Source organism: Oncorhynchus mykiss, chromosome 23 (assembly GCF_057628025.1).
Source record: "Oncorhynchus mykiss isolate SJ-2025 chromosome 23, ASM5762802v1, whole genome shotgun sequence".
NCBI classification, from domain to species: domain Eukaryota; kingdom Metazoa; phylum Chordata; class Actinopteri; order Salmoniformes; family Salmonidae; genus Oncorhynchus; species Oncorhynchus mykiss.
Genome location: NC_143044.1, coordinates 2,019,801 through 2,040,237, shown reverse-complemented (window position 1 = coordinate 2,040,237; position 20,437 = coordinate 2,019,801). Strand labels below are relative to the sequence as shown.

Here is a 20,437-nt window from a genome sequence, read left to right as displayed (position 1 = left end):
GTCTGAAGTTTGCCAATGACCATCTGGATGATCCAGAGGAGGAATGGGAGAAGGACATGTGGTCTGATGAGACACAAAATATAGCTTTTTGGTCTAAACTCCACCTGCCGTGTTTGCCACAAATTGGCCAAAGATATGAAACAACTGTTTGCCAGAAGCCTGTTTTTTCAGTAAGGGAAGTCCTCTGGTACTAATAACTGGGGTACTGTAGTAGACAGCTCCAGGCCAACTGACAGACAGACCTAACTCATGCGTGACTGGATGGACATGGACATGGATATGGAGGAAATAAATCTGAAGACTGAGACTGGGCATAGATTGTATGGTGTACTACCAATTGAACTTGGTAGTACATGCACTTGTCCTTTTTTAGTAGCCCTGATTTTCCAGATAGCTTCTATTTAAATAATATTTGACTTGAAAAGTATTGATCATTGGTTATTTGTGGCTGGATATAGGTTATGTGTGTCTCGCTCTCGCTCTAGCTCTCTCTCTGAGCATGGTGCTGGGCCACTGCAGTCCTCCTCTAGGCCAGGAGTTGGCGCTGATGGCTGGCTGGCTGAAGAGACAGGAGCATCATGAGGAACTGGCAGCTACGGTGGTTCGTTCTAAGGACTGAAGCACTGTACTTCTATAAGGACCAGGATGAGACTAAACCTCACGTATAATACACTAGTTTAATGCACATTTTCAGGTCATTCTACATATATTAGGACTGTATTATACTCTCTAAAATAGTTAATAATATGTTCTCTAATATCAGAAACAGGACACTGACTCTGTATCTCCATGTAAGTGTCTCCTCGGGCCACTCAATCTGTTATCCCTCTCTGTATCTCTGGCTCCTCCAGTCTGGCTTCTGTGTGCCTAGTTACCCGGCCACACTGGTTAGTTATGTAGGCTAACTTTTAAAGTGGTAACTGGCTCCTCCATTCCAGCTCTGCAGGCTGTATAGTTGCTGGCTGTTAGACTGCTAATGTGGTAACTGGTTGGCCTCTGGCTAGATTGGGTTATAAGTCAGAGACTTTCGTATCTGACCCCAGACCTGCCTATACTGGAGGGCATGGTAATACAGAAGAGATGGCAGGATAAATGGAAGTAGAGATGTTTTCCATCTCTCTGCCTTCAATACTCCTTCAGTTGGACTCCTGCCAAGACTTAAGCTGATAATGGAGTCTGTAATGTTTGGGAAAGATTCTGTAATGTTTGTCATGCACAGCACGTCTCCCTCTGTGCTTTAAACTATTTCAAACAGAGACATAAGTAAAGTTTCTATTTTGTTTTACCAAACCACACAATGCTACACCATTCATATTTTGTTATCTCCTTCCTGTCCTCTGTCTCTGTCTCTCTGCCTATTCTCTGTCTTTCTGTCTCTGTCTCTCTCTCAGGGATGCATCCTTCTCCAGGGCAGTCAGGTCAGCAAGCTGTCGGCCAATGAGGATGAAGCTGGTTGCCACCTGTTTGAGATTGTTCCAGGTAAGTCACCATAGTGGTATCTAACCCTTCCCTCTGATGAGGTATTACTTGAACTTATCCATCAAGAAGCACTTACAAATATATTTATACTGTGTGCCCTATGCTGAACAAGACCCGTGTAAAGCCTAAATTATGAAAGGATAGAGTTTCTCAGGGAACTCTGGGTAGCAAAGCAGTTCATAGACTAGAAAGTTATCAGTCTTGATTAATATTGTGCAGTGCATAATACACTCAATACTTTTAATAAAACATAACTTGCATAACAAACAAGATGTCAGACAATCCAACAAGGGATCTATTTAATTTGGTTCTAAACGTGGCAGCATAGGCATGGTGGTATTGTGGAAATACACACACACACACTCTGGTTGTTGTTTGATAAAGATGAGCTATTTGTGCAAGCTATTTTGTCTGTGAGAAAGGAACAACAGTGAAATTAAGAGAAAGAGAGAGGAATGAGATAGAAGGGGGGAGGAGGGGCCATTTGGAAGAAAATAAGGAAAAAAATGAATCAATTAATGCATGAATTGAATTAAATAAGAATACTTTTTGTATGACTTGTAAGGAGATTTGAAACATGACTTGTAAGAGGACACATAAGGACTTTGTGGGCTTGTGTACTGTGCTACACTGGGCTGCTAACTCTCTCTGTCCTGTCATGCCCTGCTGGCACACAGGACCAGCCCTGCTTGGCACGCACACCTGGCTGCGTGTAGACTGTGGACTCTACCCCCTGCAAAGCCAGACAGCTGATAACTGACATGGCACAGCTGTAGCCCCTCTCCCCTTGTCCTCTCCCCCCGTCCAACCTCTCCACTTGCTCTGCTCTCGCTGCTCTGTGACTGTCACCCGGCTGGGTGTGCACTCTCCTGTTGGCTACCCTCGCCCTCATTCCTTGCTCGGTTGCCACGTTGTTACACTGTCGCCTGCCTGTCTGGCCCTGCTTCTCCAGAGCTAGTATGGGGCAAGACTGTTGCAAGCTCCACAAACCCCAGATGGTCTACACTGTGGGTAAGAGCACCTTGTGCGTGCGTGTCTGCATGCCTGCCTGCCTGCCTGCCTGCCTGCCTGCCTGCCTGCCTGCCTGCCTGCCTGCCTGCCTGCCTGCCTGCCTGCCTGCCTGCCTGCCTGCCTGCCAGCCAGCCAGCCAGCCAGCCAGCCAGCCAGCCAGCCACTGTGTGCTGTGTCTGCAGTGTTCAGGTGTAAACACCTTGGTGGTGAACAGGTTATTGAGGGTTCTGTATATGTTCAGCGACGATCATGCAATGTGTGGCTATCTCAGTTGTAAATTACTGTGTGAAGCAGCGGGGCAACCAGAAGAGAAGCAACGGAACTCTAAACTGCTTGTATTTGTTCAAACACACACAAATACACACACCAAACAGCCGGGGACACACGCACACACACACACACGCACAACCACACCCTGTCACTACTTACTGCTGGGGGTTGCATGTGTCTCTGACAGAACATTCAATAATGCAGTATCATCACAATTAATACATGACAGAATATCCAAATCCATCACTTTAATCTGGGCTCTTTCCACCTTCTCTGCTACTGTATTTACACAGACATTTGGCTTTGGTGTATCTATGTGCTCTAGCTGACCCTCCCTCCCTCCCCCTGTCTGTCTGTTCCTCTGACTCAGGTGATAAATCTGAAAGAGAAAGTGTGTGTCTGTCTGTCCCTTTGTTCAGAGAAGGGAAAGTGCTAACCCTGTTGACCGGCATTCATGAACAGCCACTGACAGCCTATATAAACCACATGAATGTCAATAATGTCAACACCCACTGGTTGCTAGACGACCGTGCTTGTGACTGCTTCATGATAGAGAGAGAGAGAGAGAGAGAGAGAGAGGTGTCCAGTGAGGTGTCCAGAGAGGTGTCCAGGTGTCCATTACATTACAGTTTTTACCAACTGCTTACACATAAAATCTTTTCATGTCACACGATTTTTGAAACCTCTCACTCAAAGTGCAAAACTACATACCAAATACCCAAAACCATAAGCTATTTCATAAGCTATTTCTCAGCCTTTGACTCAGTTGTCAATTGCATAAAACACTTTTTTCAAAACACTACACACAATTCTCTACCTATAACACAAAAATCTAACAGGAAGTGACTTGCTTTCCTTTTCCAAACACAACCAATCAAAATGCTACACTTATTCACCAGGTCACACACACACTCCTCACATGTGCAAACACTAATAGCTTAACTGATAACTGAGAGTCCAGCCCAACTTGAGTTGATTTACAGTGGCGTCCATAATTCGAACCTTCAGAAATGAGAACAGGTATGCAACTATCTAATGACTATAATAATATGGTTTTGGCCAACAATGCAATTAGGATTCGAGAGATAAGAGAGCATATCTTGAATAATGACACCATATTTAACAACATCAATGCTGTAAGCCTGTCGACCATACAACGCATCCTCCAACGGCATCGAGTGACGATGAAACAGCTTTACAAGGTGCCATTTGAGAGAAACTCAAGAATAGAGTCAAGAATATGCGACATGACTTTGTAGAGGTATGTATGCAACACTACTTCCAGTACTTCAGACATACCATATTTACTCATCGGTATATCATTTTCTCTGTTACAGAGAGCATTCGAGCTTGATGCCCATGTAATTCGCATGAATTTATTTATGTGGATGAGGTTGGCTTCAACCTCACCAAAACCAGGCGCCGCGGAAGAAATGTAATAGGACAGAGGGAAATTTACCAATGTCCCTGGACAGCATGGGGGTAATATAACTCTGTGTGCTGCCATCACTCAAAACGGGGTCTTCCATCACAATGCCACACTGGGTCCGTACAACACCGGCTATATGCTCACTTTTCTGGATGCAATTTACACAATGCTTGTCCCTGATCCAGATCAGGAGCCTGCTAGATTTGTGGTTTTATGGGACAATGTTAGTTTTCACCGGGCTGTTCTGGTCCAAAACTGGTTTGCCACCCATCCACAATTTGTAGTTTTGTACCTACCCCCATATACACCTTTTCTAAATTCCATAGAGGAATTATTCTCAGCCTGGCGCTGGAAAGTGTATGATCGCCAACCCTATGCCCGCATTCCGCTTCTCCAGGCAATGGAGGACGCATGTGGGGACATAGAGGTTGCCTCTGTCCAAGGTTGGATACGCCATGCTAGGAGATACTTCCCTCGATGTTTGGCAAGAGAGAACTTATCTTGTGATGTGGACGAAGTATTGTGGCTAGACCCAGGCCGGAGAAGAGATGAAGAGTGGCCTAGCACTGGTGACTGCCCCCCCCCCCCCCCCCCCCCCCCCCCCACCACCAATTCTGGCATGTGTTTATGGCATTTTGAATGCAGTGTTACATTTTGAAGGAGATGTGAGGCATTTTGTGTGTGCAGTTTTGGGAATTGTGTGTAGAGTTTTGAAAATAGGAGACAGTTTTGAAAATGTGTGTAAGCAGTTGGATAAAACGAACTACTACCAAAACACGAGCGAGAGAATGGCAGACAGGACTGATAGGGAAGGGGAGACAGTGAATGTACAACTAACAACTGCAACAAGGGATAGGGTGAAGGATTACTTTTTTTTGAGCATGGCGTTATTTCTCTTACAGCATATTGGATGACTGTCATTCAGATTCCATTCACCCAGCTCAATCTAACATTGATAGGTTTAGCCTACTACATAAGGGAATTTGCCTTATACCCATCATTAGGTTGCTACAACCTAGCTACAAATTAAAGTTTATAACATAGGTGCACAGGTAGAGAGACAAATTGGAGTAATCAAGGTGACAGACAGTGACACATTAAATACCGCCTTGCACACTCTTGCCTGCATCTACCTGATCTGGGGTGTAATCATTAGTCCAAACAATTGCAAAACATTCAATTTTTCAACTAAAACAAGAGTTTCTATTGGACAAATTCAGGTAGGTCCCTCTCCATTTCATTCCGTTTGCATCAGTTTAAGAAACATTTTGCAACAGAATTGGTGGAATGAAGACACCCCTGATCACTCACAGTTCACGTTAATAGCAGCCACATACAGATTCATTACTTTGCTCATTGTATAATTCCTTCTCACATCTTGTGGAGTTCAGTGCACAACATAATCGCTCTCTGTGACCAGGAGCAAAAGCTTCTCCAAGCCAAACCTTCATACCATAACCGCTAACCGCAACAAAGCCCACATCGTTGTCAACATATTAACGTTATAGTCAACAAACAACACTGATCAAAAATATAAACGCACATATAAAGAGTTGGTCCCATATTTCATGAGCTTAAATTAAATATCCCTAATATCCCATTTCCTTATGCCCAAAAATTTTATGTCTCTAAAATGTTGTGCACAAATTTGTTTACATCCCTGTTAATGAGCATTTATCCTTTGCCAAGATAACCCATCCATCTGTCAGGTGTGGAACATCAAGAAGCTGATTAAACAGCATGATCATTACACAGATGCAGTTTTGTCAAATGGTCTCAAATTTGGAGGGTGTGTGCAATTGGCATGCTGACTGCAAGGAATGTCCCCCAGAGCTGTTGCCGGAGAAATTAATGTTAATTTCTCTACCATAACGTTGTTTTAGAGAATTTGGCAGTACGTCCAACCGGCCTCACAACCGCAGACCATGTTTAACCACGCCATCCCAGGACCTCCACATTCGGCTTCTTCACCTGTGGGATTGTCTGAGGCCAGCCACCTGGACAGCTGATGAAACTGTGGATTTGTACAACCAAAGAATTTCTGCACAAACTGTCAGAAACCATCTCAGAGAAGCTCATCTGCATGCTCGTCATCCTTACCAGGGTCGTGACCTGACTGCAGTTTGGCGTCGTAACTGACTTGATGGCCACTGGAGAAGTGTGCTCTTCATGGATAAATTCCGGTTTCAACTGTACCGGGCAGATGACATGGCATTGGGTGGGGAAGCGGTTTGCTGATGTCAACGTTGAGAGCCCAATTGGGGCTGTGGGTTTATGGCAGGCATAAGCTACGGACAACGAACACAATTGTGTTTTGTTGATGGCAATTTGAATGCACACAGATACCGTTACGAGATCCTGAGGCCCATTGTTGTGCAATTCATCCGCCACCATCATCTCATGTTTCAGCATGATAATGCACGGTCACAAGGATCTGTACACATGTCCTGGAAACTGAAAATGTCCCAGTTTTTCCATGGCCTGCATACTCACCAAACATGTCATCTATTGAGCAGGTTTCGGATACACTGGATCGACGTGTACAACAGCGTAATCCAGTTCCCGCCAATATCCACAAACTTTGCACAGTCATTGAAGAGGAGTGGGACAACATTCTACAGGCCACAATCAACAGCCTGATCAACTCTATGTGAAGGAGATGTGTTACGATGCATTAGGCAAATGCTGGTCACACCAGATACTGACTGGTATAAGGTATCTGTGACTGACAGATGCATATCTGTATTCCCAGTCATGTGAAATCCATAGATTAGGGCCTCATTTCTTTATTTGACAGATTTTATTTTATGAACTGTAACTCAGTAAAATCTTTGAAATTGTAGCATCATGTTTCTATTGTTGTTCAGTGTAGAACTAATCCGTTAGTAAACCCACAATCCAATCCACGAGTACAATGACTAAGTACAGTGTACAGCAACAGTTTAGCAATTACACCGGTGGGCCCCGGTGGCAATAAATGAATAAAACCGACAGCTTACCTTGACTTGGACGAGTTACACTGCCTTAGCCAGCTAGCTAACATAAATAGCATTCTTGTCCTTTTGAGTCAGGTTGTTGAGTAGACTAAATTAGCTGCATTTATCTCGAAGGTAAACTAAAAGGGGGGAAAAATACAAAACATATCTATCTCTCTCTGTCTCTGATGCTTCTCTTTATTTTTTTAAGAAATTGAAATGTCCAAAACTGTTCAACTATTCTTTATCTCTCTTTGAATCAACTACATACTTTATGCACTGCAGTGTTAGATAACTGTAGCTCATGCTTTCAGTACAAGATTCATTCTCTAATCCTTTGATTGGTTGGACAACATGGAGGACGTTCTCTGGAAGTTGTCAAAGTAATTGTGTAATCTATGGAAGGGAGTGAGAACCATGAGCCTTCTAGGTTTTGTATTGAAATCAATGTACCCAGAGGACATAAAATATCTATCCTCTGGCTACACCACGGTGCTACCCTAGAGGGTGCTGTTGAGGCTACTGTAGACATTTATTGCAAAACAGTGTGTTTTAATAACTTATTTGGTGACGTGAATATATTTAGTATAATTTTATCTAAAAAAAAGTATAACATTTTGAATGTTTCAATATTTGTATTTTCAGAAATTCACTGAGTTGGATGGTCCTCCCTTTCCTCCTGAGGAGCCTCCACTGATGTGTGTGTTTGTTTGCAGGAGGCAGTGGAAAGAAGGATCGTTCAGGTCTGAGCGAGTCTTTCTTGTTGATGGCTAACTCTCAGAGAGACATGGAGGAGTGGGTCAGAGCCATACGAAGAGCCATATGGGCCCCGCTAGGAGGAGGTAACACTCTCACACACACACACACACACACACACACACACACACACACACACACACACACTCTCTCATTTACACACTCTCTCATACACACAGACACAAACAGTAGCAAGAAAAAGTATATAAACCTTTTGGAATTACCTGAATTTCTGCATAAATAAGTCATAAAATTTGATCTGATTTTCATCTAAGTCACAACAAAATACAAACATAGTGTGCTTAAACTAATAACACACACATTATTGTATTTTTGTGACTATATTGAATATATCATTTAAACATTCACATTGTATGTTGGAAAAAGTATGTGAACCCTTAGGCTAATGACTTCTCCAAAAGCTCATTGGAGTCAGGAGTCAGCTAATCTGGAGTCCAATCAATGAGTCAAAATTGGAGATGTTGGTTAGAGCTGCCTTGCCCTATAAAAAACACTCACAAAATCTGAGTTTGCTATTCACAAGAAGCATTTCCTGAGGACTCTCAAACCCGGATCCGGGAGCGTAATCATCGCCTGACACGAATTAGCATAACGCAACAGACATAAATCTTCCTAGAAAATATTCCTATTCATGAAAATCACAAGTGAAATATATTGGAACACAGCTTAGCCTTTTGTTAATCACCCTGTCATCTCAGATTTTCAAAATATGCTTTACAGCCAACGCTAGACAAGCATTTGTGTAAGTTTATCATAGCCCAGCATAGCATTATGCCTTGCTAGCAGCAGGCAACCTTGTCACGGAAATCAGAAAAGCAATCAAATTAAATCGTTTACCTTTGATGAACTTCGAATGTTTTCACTCACGAGACTCCCAGGTAGATAGCCAAAGTTCATTTTTTCCCAAAATATTATTTTTGTAGGCAAAACAGCTCCGTTTGTTCTTCACGTTTGGCTGAGAAATCGCCCGGAAATAGCGGTCACCACAAAATTAGCTCCATAATATCGACAGAAACATGGCAAACGTTGTTTAGAATCCATCCTCAAGGTGTTTTTCTAATATCTATTCGATAATATATCCGTCGGGACAATTCGTTTTTCTCTAGGACCGATTTGGAGTAATGGCTACCTCTGTATTTTACTCGAGAATCTCTCTCGGAGCCACCATGTGACCACTTACGCAATGTGGCCGCCTGCGGCTATTCTTCAACAGAAATGCGTAAAACTACGTCACAATGCTGTAGACACCTTGGGGAATACGTAGAAAGCGTAAGCTCGTTGGTACATTCACAGCCAAATAGGGAGTCATTGGAACGCAGCGCTTTCAAAACCTGGGGCACTTCCGGATTGGATTTTTCTCAGGCTTTCGCCTTCAACATCAGTTCTGTTATACTCACAGACAATATCTTTACCGTTTTGGAAACATTAGAGTGTTTTCCATCGAAAGCTGTCAATTATATGCATATTCTAGCATCTTTTCCTGACAAAATATCCGGTTTGAAACGGGAATGTTTTTTTTCCAAAAATGAAAATACTGCCCCCTAGTACCAACAGGTTTAACCATGCCTCGAACAAAAGAGATCTCAGAATACCTCAAATTAAGAATTGTTGACTTACATAAAGCTGGAAAGAGTCTCTAAAAGCCTTGATGTTCATCAGTCCACAGTAAGACAAATTGTCTATAAACGGAGAAAGTTCAGCACTGTTGCTACTCTACCTAGGAGTGGCCGTCCTGCAAAGATGGTTGCAAGAGCACAGTGCAGAATGCTCAATGTTTAAGTTCAGAGTTCAGAGTTTAATAAGAATCCTAGAGTGTCAGCTAAAGACTTACAGAAATCTCTGGAACATGCTAACATCTCTGTTGACGAGTCTACGGCACGTAAAACACTAAACAAGAATGGTGTTCATTGGAGGACACTGCTGTTAAAAAAAAAACATTGCTGCACGTCTGAAGTTTGCAAAAGTGCACATGGATGTTCCACAGTGCTAGTGGCAAAATGTTCTGTGGACAGACTTACAGTTCAGTTGTTTGGAAGGAACACACAACACTATGTTTGGAAAGAAAAAGGTACATCAAAACCTCATCCCAACTGTAAAGTATGGTGGAGGGAGCATCATGATTTGGGGCTGCTTTGCTGCCTCAGGGCCTGGACAGCTTGCTATCATCGACGGATAAATGAATTCCCAAGTTTATCAAGACATTTTACAGGAGAATGTTAGGAGAATCTGTCTGCCAATTGAAGCTCAACAGAAGTTGGGTGATGCAACAGGACAACAACCCAAAACACAGAAGACAATCAACAACAGAAGGGCTACAAACTGAAGAAAAAACGCCTTCTTGAGTGGCCCAGTCAGAGTCCTGACCTCAACCCAATTTAGATGCTGTGGTATGACATCAAGAGAGCAGTTCACACCAGACATCCCAAGATGATTGCTGAACTGAAACAGTTTTGTAAAGAGGAATGGTCCAAAATTCCTCCTGACCGTTGTGCAGGTCTGATCCGCAACTACAGAAAACATTTGTTTGAGGTTATTGCTGCTAGGAGAGTCAACCAGTTATTAAATCCAACGGTTCACATACTTTTCCCACCCTGCACTGTGAATATTTACACGGTGTGCTCAAAAAGACACGAAAACGTTTAATTGTTTGTGTGTTATTAGTTTAAGCAGGCTGTATTTGTCTATTGTTGTGACCTAGATGAAGATCAGATCAAATTTGATGACCAATTTATGTAGAAATCCATGTTCGAAAGTTTTCACATACTTTGTCTTGCCGCTGTACATGCACACATACACACACACATACACACATACACACACACATACACACACACACACACACACACACAAACATGTAAGCCAGTTTAGTGTGTGTGTGTGTGTGTGTGTGTGTGTGTGTGTGTGTGTGTGTGTGTGTGTGTGTGTGTGTGTGTGTGTGTGTGTGTGTGTGTGTGTGTGTGTGTGTGTGTGTGTGTGCCTGCATTTGTGTGCCTGCGTTTGTGTGTGCGCTTGGCATCTGGGTGCCATTGCACTAGGTATCTTCGGGCAGCATCTAGAAGAGACAATGCAGTGTGAGAGTGGGTGTGGCAGCAGCAGCAAGACTGTGGTGCCTCTGCTGGTGCACCAGTGTGTGTGTTTTATACACCAGCACGGTCTTACAGAGGAGGGGCTGTTTAGAATGCCTGGACAGACCAATCATGTACAAGAGCTGCAGGATGCCTTCGACTGCGGGGAGAAACCACTCTTTGACAGGTAGGAGAAGTACTTTACTTTCACATCAAATGACAGGTAACACAACATTATGTAACACCACACACACCACGGACACGTAGATGGGCTCAGTTTTAATGATGCTTAACAGATTATCTACAGATACAGAATATTTAAATATTATCATGTAAAGAGAAAAACACAATGTATGACTTTGAACTGTACAGACCTCTCACCCTGACCTGTCCTGATTTGAAAGTAACACTGATGTCCACACGGTGGCATCCCTGCTGAAGCTTTACCTCAGAGAGCTGCCGGAGCCTGTGGTGCCTTTCAACAAATACACAGAGTTCCTCTCCACCGCTCAGCTACTGACCAAGGACAAGGAGGAGGTGTGTGTGTGTGTGTGTGTGAGTGACACGCGCGCCTCAAGTAGTAATGCTCTCATTCAAACCCTAATGAATAATGATAGCAACATTTGTCCTTTTGAAGGGGATCTTTGAGCTGGGCAGGCAGGTGAGGACTCTTCCTCAGGTCAACTACAACCTCCTGAAATACATCTGCAGGTAAACAGATTATTATTATGTAATCTATGAGAACTGAATATTGCAGAGTCTCTCCTACAGTATCTCTCTCTAGTCTCCTCTATCTCTGTAAATGTTATTAATACATAATGACATAATCTCTATAGATACTGATGTTAATACATGTCTGGCTTCCATCTCTATGATTACTATCAATACATCTTCAATGACATCATCATTCTAGATATACAACTTTAATGACATCACCTAATACTATAAATAGGTGTTTAATGACATCAGAAGGCAGCTGAGGCAGCAGAACAAGGCAGATCACACAGACGGTGCAAACAGCATGACTCACCACCACCTCTCATACTAAATCTGTCTCAGTCTGTATCATACTGAACATACAACAAATTTGATATTCAGACAATCTTGGATTAAATAAAATGTCCTTCCACGGTGTTTTACGCTTACCAGCCTTTATATATATATATATATATATATATATATGTGTGTGTGTGTGTGTGTGTGTGTGTGTGTGTGTGTGTGTGTGTGTGTGTGTGTGTGTGTGTGTGTGTGTGTGTGTGTGTGTGTGTGTGTGTGTGTATTTGCACTATAGATTCCTAGATGAGGTCCAGTCTCACTCCAGTCAGAACAAGATGAGTGTTCAGAACCTGGCCACTGTGTTCGGACCCAACATCCTCCGACCCAAGATGGAGGATGCACAAACCATGATGGAGGGTAGATACCAATGAATTTTCCACTCAAATGACACACGCGCTATTTTAATTTTTAATTTTTTTTATTTCTATTTTTATTTTTTTATTTCACCTTTATTTAACCAGGTAGGCTAGTTGAGAAAAAGTTATCATTTACAACTGCGACCTGGCCAAGATAAAGCAAAGCAGTTTGACACATACAACAACACAAATTACACATGGAATAAACAAACATAGTCAATAATACAGTAGGAAAAAAATCTACATACATTGTGTGTAAATGAGGTAAGATAAGGGAGGTAAGGCAATAAATAGGCTGTGGTGGCGAAGTAATTCCAATATAGCAATTAAACACTGGAAAAGTAGATGTGCAGAAGATGATTATGCAAGTAGAGATACTGGGGTGCAAAGGAGCAAAAAATAATAATAATACAGTATGGGGATGAGGTAGGTGGATGGGCTATTTACAGATGGGCTATGTACAGGTGCAGTGATCTGTGAGCTGCTCTGACAGCTGGTGCTTAAAGCTAGTGAGGGAGATATGTGTCTCCAGCTTCAATGATTTTTGCAGTTCGTTCCAGTCATTGGCAGCAGAGAACTGGAAGGAAAGGCGGCCAAAGGAGGAATTGGCTTTGGGGTTGACCAGTGAGATATACCTGCTGGAGTGTGTGCAACGGGTGGGTGCTGCTATGGTGACCAGTAAGATAAGGCGGGGCTTTACCTAGCAAAGACTTGTTGATGACCTGGAGCCAGTGGTTTTGGCAACGAGTATGAAGCGAGTGCCAGCCAACGAGAGCAAACAGGTCGCAGTGGTGGGTAGTATATGGGGCTTTGGTGACAAAACGGGTGGCACTGTGATAGACTTGTTTGTTGAGTAGAGTGTTGGAGGCTATTTTGTAAAGGACATCGCCGAAGTCGAGGATCGGTAGGATGGTCAGTTTTACGAGGGTATGTTGGCAGTATGGGTGAAAGGATGCTTTGTGGCGAAATAGGAAGCCAATTCTTGATTTAATTTTGGATTGGAGATGTTTAATGTGAGTCTGGAAGGAGAGTTTACAATCTAACCAGACACCTATTTGTAGTTGTCCACATATTCTAAGTCAGAACCACCCAGAGTAGTGATGCTGGACGGGCGGGCAGGTGCGGGCAGAGATCGGTTAAAGTTTTACTTGCATTTAAGAGCAGTTGGAGGCCACGGAAGGAGAGTTGTATGGCATTGAAGCTCATCTGGAGGTTACACAGTGTCCATAGAAGGGCCAGAAGTATACAGAATGGTGTCGTCTGCGTAGAGGTGGATCAGAGAATCACCAGCAGGATTAGGGACATCATTGATGTATACAGAGAAAAGAGTCTGCCCGAGAATTGAACCCTGTGGCACCCCCATAGAGACTGCCAGAGGTCCAGACAACAGGCCCTCCGATTTGACAGCCTGAACTATATCAGAGAAGTAGTTTGTGAACCAGGCAAGGCAATCATTTGAGAAACCAAGGCTATTGAGTCTGCCGATAAGAATGTGTTGAGTCGAAAGCCTTGGCCAGGTCGATGAATACGGCTGCACAGTATTGTCTCTTATTGATGGCGGTTATGATATCGTTTAGGACCTTGATCGTGGCTGAGGTGCACCCATGACCAGCTCTGAAACCAGATTGCATAGCGGAGAAGGTATGGTGGGATTCGAAATGGTCTGTAATCTCTTTGTTAACTTGGCTTTCGAAGAGCTTCGAAAGGCAGGGTAGGATAGATATAGCTCTGTAGCAGTTTGGGTCTAGAGTGTCTCCCCCTTTAAAGAGGGGGATGACCGTGGCTGCTTTACAATCTTTGGAAATCTCAGACATACGAAAGGAGGTTGAACAGGCTAGTAATAGGGGTTACAACAATGTCAGCAGATAGTTTTAGAAAGAGAGGGTCCAGATTGTCTAGCCCGGCTGATTTGTAGGGGTCCAGATTCTGCAGCTCTTTCAGAACATCAGCTATCTGAATTTGGGTGAAGGAGAAATGGGGGAGGCTTGGGCGAGTTGCTGTGGGGAGTGCAGGGCTGTTGACCGGGGTAGGGGTAGCCAGGTGGAAAGCATGGCCAGCCGTAGGAAAATGCTTATTGAAATTCTCAATTATAGTGGATTTATTGGTGGTGACAGTGTTTCCTAGCCTCAGTGCAGTGGGCAGTTGGGAGGAGGTGCTCTTGTTCTCCATGGATTTACAGTGTCCCAGAAACTTTTTGAGTTTGTGCTGCAGGATGCAAATTTCGGAGGCAGGCAATGAGGCAGTGATCGCAGAGATCTTGGTTGAAAACAGCAGAGTTGTAATTTGGAGGGCAAGTTGGTTAGGATTATTTCTATGAGGGTGCCCGTGTTTACAGCTTTTGGGTTGTACCTGGTAGGTTCATTGATAATTTATGTGAGATTGAGCATGTCCCAGTTTAGGTCACCTAGCAGCACGAGCTAGATGGGTGGCAAAGATAGATGATTCACATATGGTGTCCAGAGCACAGCTGGGGGCAGAGGGTGGTCTATAGCAAGCGGCAACGGTGAGAGACTTGTTTCTGGAAAGGTGGATTTTTAAAAGTAGAAGCTCGAATTGTTTGGGTACAGACCTGGATAGTAAGACAGAATTCTGCAGGCTTTCTCTGCAGTAAATTGCAACACCGCCCCCTTTGGCAGTTCTATCTTGTCGGAAAATGTTATAGTTAGGGATGGAAATTTCAGGGTTTTTGGTAGTCTTTCTAAGCCATGATTCAGACATGGCTAGGACATCTGGGTTGGCAGAGTGTGCTAAAGCAGTGAATAAAACAAACTTAGGGAGGAAGCTTCTAATGTTAACATGCATGAAACCAAGGCTTTTACGGTTACAGAAGTCAACAAATGAGAGCACCTGGGGAATAGGAGTGGAGCTAGGCACTGCAGGGTCTGGATTAACCTCTACATCACCAGAAGAACAGAGGAGGAGTAGGATAAGGGTACGGCTAAAGGCTATAAGAACTGGTCGGAGTAACATGAGCAGGTTTCTGGGCGCGATAGATTAGATTCAAGGCATAATGTACAGACAAATGTATGGTAGGATGTGGATACAGTGGAGGTAAACCTAGGCATTGCGTGATGATGAGAGAGATATTGTCTCTAGAAACATAATTTAAACCAGGTGATGTCATCGCATGTGTGGGAGGTGGAACGAAAGGGTTGGATAAGGTATATTGAGCAGGGATAGAGGCTCTACAGTGAAATAAGACAATAATCCCTAACCAGAGCAAACTAACCATAACATTTCATGTGGGGATTTGTAAAATGATAAAAGGAAGCAAAATTTAAGTTCTATCTTTTCTTTTACAATGTCAATGAAAAGGAGGAATTGTTTAACCAGAGTTTAAAGCCATGTCATTTATTTCTCAGCTAATCGGCAACCCTGTCATTTTTTTTGTTGATAGTGTGAAGCATTGGGCTGGAGAAAGCATTTTCAGAGTCTGGAAAAACGCTATGTATAAATCCTATCAATAACAATTTTCTTTTTTTCTACCCTGCAGGCAGTTCCCAGGTGCAGCACCTGATGACCATACTGATCAGTGAACACTCTCGTCTGTACCAGGGAGAGGCAGAGACTCCCAGGGAGGACCAATTTGCCCCTGCTCCTACTCCCTATCCCCAGGCCCCCCCAATTCACCAATGCATGGTGGAGTGGCTCTCACAGCAGAGCCCCACCAACCCCACCCAGCCCTATCCCTCCCTGGGACAGACCCCTAACACCCCAAGTCAGGAACCACTTCAACCCATCCCAACCTCCAGTGGCTCCTCTCTCAATACTGACCACCCTGGATCAACCACCCAGGGAAGAAAAGAGGGGTATTCTGAGGGAAAGAGTGACGGAAGAACAGAAGGAAAGATGGAGAGAAAGAGTGAAGGAAAGAATGAAAGAACGCTCTCGGGTGGAAGTGGTGCAGCCCTCGGTCCCAGTAAACAGTCCAAAAGCCTGTCTTCATGGAGGTCCTCCTTGAAGGGCGGGTCGCGGTCAATAGGGGTGAGGGGGAAGATAGGAGGGTCAGCGGTTTACATGTCGACTCTCACCGGGGGCAACTGGCGGATGAACGGCTTGTCACCCTTCCACAGTCACCGACGGACCGCTTTGACCGGCAAACGACTCAAAGAGTCCTCGCTTTCCCTGACAGAGACACACAAAGACTCTCTGCCAGACTCCTATACTGGGTCCTCTTTCTCGATAAAATACTCTTCACACTCCCAAAGAAGCTTGCTAAAAGACTCATCTCCTTTACATATAGACTCTTCCAGTTCTAGTATAGACTCCTCCTTTCCCAATATAAAGACCTCCATCTCTGTCAAAAACTCCTCCCATTCCAACAGGCTCTCGACCTATGACAACGTTACCATCAATTCCTGCAGTCTGAGCTTGCCCGGTGGAAGCCTCTCCCCCTGGACCTCCTATGAGATCTCATTGGCTGAATCTACAGAAACTGATCGCACCACACTGAACTCTGGGTTAGGGTCTGGCAAGGCTGTGGCGGGGTCCTCGGTGGCAGGGTCCAGTAGCTCTGCTCTGGAGCTGTGTGTGAGCAGCGCTGGCTGCAGCAAGGGTGACCCTGGAGATGACATCACAGGTCTGAGGCCAGGGGTCAATGAGGGTCTGTTTAGCCTGGTGACAGATCTGAAGGAGGAGCTGAGGCGACAGAGGTTCAGCTATGAGACACAAATACGCAAGTAAAAACTACCTTCTTGTTGCAATGGTAATGGTACAGTATGTTGTGTTATGTGTGCATGTGTGCACATAATATAATATATGTCATTTAGCAGACACTTTTATCCAAAGCGACTTAGTCATGCATGCAAACATTTTACATGTAGGTGGTCCCATGAATCAAACCCACAATCCCACTAGCGATTCTCTACCAACTGAACTACAGAGGACTTATGTGTGTGTGTGTACACATCCATGTGTGTCTGCTGTACTCTCTAACCCTCTCTCTCTCCTCTCTTACTTCCCAGATTGGAGGAGTCATGTTCAAGTCTTCGTCTCCAGTCTGGTCGTTTAGAAGAGGATCTTAACCAGGAGAAGAAGAGGTTCCGCATGCTGGAGATCCGACTGGGGAACTCTAAACGCGCAAGGCAGGATGCAGAGACTTGGAATGTTCTTCTGCAGAAAGAGAAAAAGTTCTGGGAGACCTGACCACTGGCACACAAACCAGCTAGACCTGAGCTGACAGTGTCAGCCCATTGAGCTAAAGCCTAGGCATTCACTATGGGAGCTAACACAGGTCAAGTTTAATTCTGCTACACTCAGAAAAAATGTAAGAAAAATAATGAAAGTCTTGAATTAAACAGGATACAATATTTTGTGTTCCATTGCTAAATGCTTTGCTACTGTGTGCTCTAATGAACACAACCTAAGTGTCTCTCCGCCTGTGTATTTAGGACTAGGCTTAATATGTGTCCATGAAACCGGACCCTAGAGTATTCATTCAGAGGTTGCTCAAGACTGTTGTGATACAGAAGGGGTTTTATGTTTTTCTTATCTGAAGTCTACTGCTGTCTATTACTCTGTATGCATCGTCATTCTTGGTAACTGTGGGCCAGTTTCACAGAAACAGATTTAGCCTAGTCCTGGACTATGAAGCACTTTCAATGGAGATGGCCCATTGAGTTTATTTCAGGATTAGGCTTACGCCAGGATTCAGTCCGATTGCGCTTTGTTGGCTATGCACCTCTTAAAGGTCATTTTCCTGCGTTTGTGGAGACAGCATTCATGGTAAATGCTACATATGTTGGCTAAATTGGAAATTACCTTTAAATGTCAAGCGCATTATAACGCAGGATCGCCTGCTGATAGGTTTGAATCCCTGCCTTAATATTTGTCTGAGAAACCACCTTTGTGTGTACTAGACTGTTATTGATCTCTTTAAAGATGAACCTCTAAATGGTTAAATGTGATACTTCCTGAGCTAACACTGTACTGTTAAAAAAACAACCTCTCAGGTGTTCTAAATATTCTGGTCTGAGAGATAATGTATCTCTATTCCCGTACTTGAATACTCTTCTGAAATAGACAACTTTTACCACGCCACGGTTTCACCACACTACAGAACATTTTGCTGACTTGTTTCTGATTTAAGAAACAGGCCTTGTTTATCATAGCGATATCAGGTACAGACTTTTGTACAGACTCAAACTGACCAGACTAATGAAAGCCTCTGAGCATTTGTCATTATAAGCTAATGTCCTTACAAGAAGTATGCGTTGAGAATAAAAACAATTCAAACAGAATCAAATTCAACCCTTTATTTGCAAAAGTTGAAGGTTGACATTGACCGACCATTTCCAGTGTGTACATTACTGTGGGTCTGTAGTAAGACCTTGTCCAGATCAAAAGGCTAACATTTACATAACCGGCCTTTGTGGAAAACACCACGAAACCTGGGTTGCGTTCAAGAGTGTGAAACGTACTATATTGATTCCATGAATAAGAACTGAGATGCTCCCGTTTCCATTTGCACGTTCCACAATGTTGTACCCTCCTGAATGCAGCCTTGTTTCTGGTGTGCGACAGGCCTGACCACAGCAAGGGAATGGGTCCAGTTCCAAACATAAACAGGACCTATAGGGATTGAACGGCGAGGAGCCATCAAATACATTTTAATCCAAAAAAAAGGAAAAAATCCCCTGGGGAACATCCATCTAACATATAAATCAACCACTCATTACCTACTCTATAGTCTACAAATCATATTACAAAAAAATAGAGAAATGAAAAGACATAGTACTTTTGAATTAAATATACATTACATACAACTCTAGCAGTCTTCTAACATTGACAATGGTACATTTACACAAAAAAAAACTTTCACATAGTTTTTTTTAGACCATATGCTGTGGACTGATATGTCATTCAGAAACTCATATCGGTGAGGTAGTTAATAAAAACCAAGTCCTCTAACAGAGACATCACAGTAGAGAGGAGCTGACGCTAACTAAGCTAACTAAACACTGAGTGCCTCTACTCTAGAGAGAAATATAGAGAGGTTAAAAACAGAACTCGGGGATTGTTAAGAGATGGGACAATCTCAAATTTCTTTTCACAAATATTTTTCTTAATATTAACAACATTTGAAATATATATTTTCAAATATCGTCCTGACTGGTTGCATCAAGGCCTGGTATGGGAATTGCACCGTCCACGACTACAAGGCTTTCCAGCGAGTGGTGAGGACGGCCCAGTTCATTACTGGGACCGTGCTGCCACCCATCCAGGACATATACTCAAAACGGTGCCTAAGGAAGGCCTGCAGCATCATCCTCAAGGACCCCACACACCCCAGCCACAAGCTTTTCACTCCCTTACCGTCGGGCAGATGGTATCGGAGCATGATGTCTAATACCAAAAGGCTCAGAGACAGTTTCTATCTACAAGCCATCTGCTGACTGCTGAACACTTGAACTGGACTGACCACCTTCACTGACTTTCCGCATTTCAACACACACCCACACAGATATACACACACACACACATATCACAACTGCTACCAGACTTAATATGAATGCTAAATACTTCACAATTGAAACACTTGATCTCTCCATAACACATGTAAATATTGGACTATAAATTGTGCCATCCTGTTTTATACTTATGCTCAAATGTGTATTATATTCTACTGAGCCATTTACTTTATGTTCGTATTCCAATCTTTTATTATTTCTAATTGTTGTTTGCATTGTAAAGAAAAAACCTAAGTATTTCATTGGATGGTGTATACCATGTGTATCCTGTACATATGGCTAATAAAACTTTAAAGTATCAGCCATCACACCATGTAAAGGAAAAACCTCATAATTCAACAAAAACAAAATCATAAAATGCAACTAACTGGATTGTCAACCCCGTCAGACAGCATAAAAAACATTTCATTTTTACATGTATTGTCCAACAAGTGTTTAAAAGTATTGATTGTTTAATTCTAACAGTAGATTATAGAAATATGTCATTTAAACTTATGTTTAACTTATTTTATAGCACCATACTGTATAATGCTCCAGGGAAAATTTTGTT

General features: G+C 43.2%; 1 protein-coding gene across 1 annotated transcript; it reads left to right on the top strand.

Annotated features, from left to right (window-relative positions):
• The first annotated feature begins 2,327 nt into the window (after window positions 1-2,327).
• LOC110502238 (rho GTPase-activating protein 22-like) lies at window positions 2,328-18,657 on the top strand. Its single transcript, XM_021580116.3, has 8 exons — window positions 2,328-2,490; window positions 7,881-8,006; window positions 10,977-11,193; window positions 11,411-11,543; window positions 11,644-11,717; window positions 12,298-12,419; window positions 15,912-17,097; window positions 17,383-18,657. Exons 1-8 carry the CDS (start codon window positions 2,439-2,441, stop codon window positions 17,561-17,563), a joined length of 2,091 nt encoding a protein of 696 aa, XP_021435791.1. The 5' UTR covers window positions 2,328-2,438; the 3' UTR covers window positions 17,564-18,657.
• Window positions 18,658-20,437: the final 1,780 nt, after the last annotated feature.

What these genes read in the sequence shown, in the direction of transcription:
- LOC110502238 (XM_021580116.3), top strand. Translation starts at nt 2,439, where the DNA reads ATGGGGCAAGACTGTTGCAAGCTCCACAAACCCCAGATGGTCTACACT. An exon ending in TGACCAAGGACAAGGAGGAG is followed by an intron (nt 11,544 to 11,643) that starts GTGTGTGTGTGT and finishes GTCCTTTTGAAG; the next exon opens with GGGATCTTTGAGCTGGGCAG. An exon ending in TGCACAAACCATGATGGAGG is followed by an intron (nt 12,420 to 15,911) that starts GTAGATACCAAT and finishes TCTACCCTGCAG; the next exon opens with GCAGTTCCCAGGTGCAGCAC.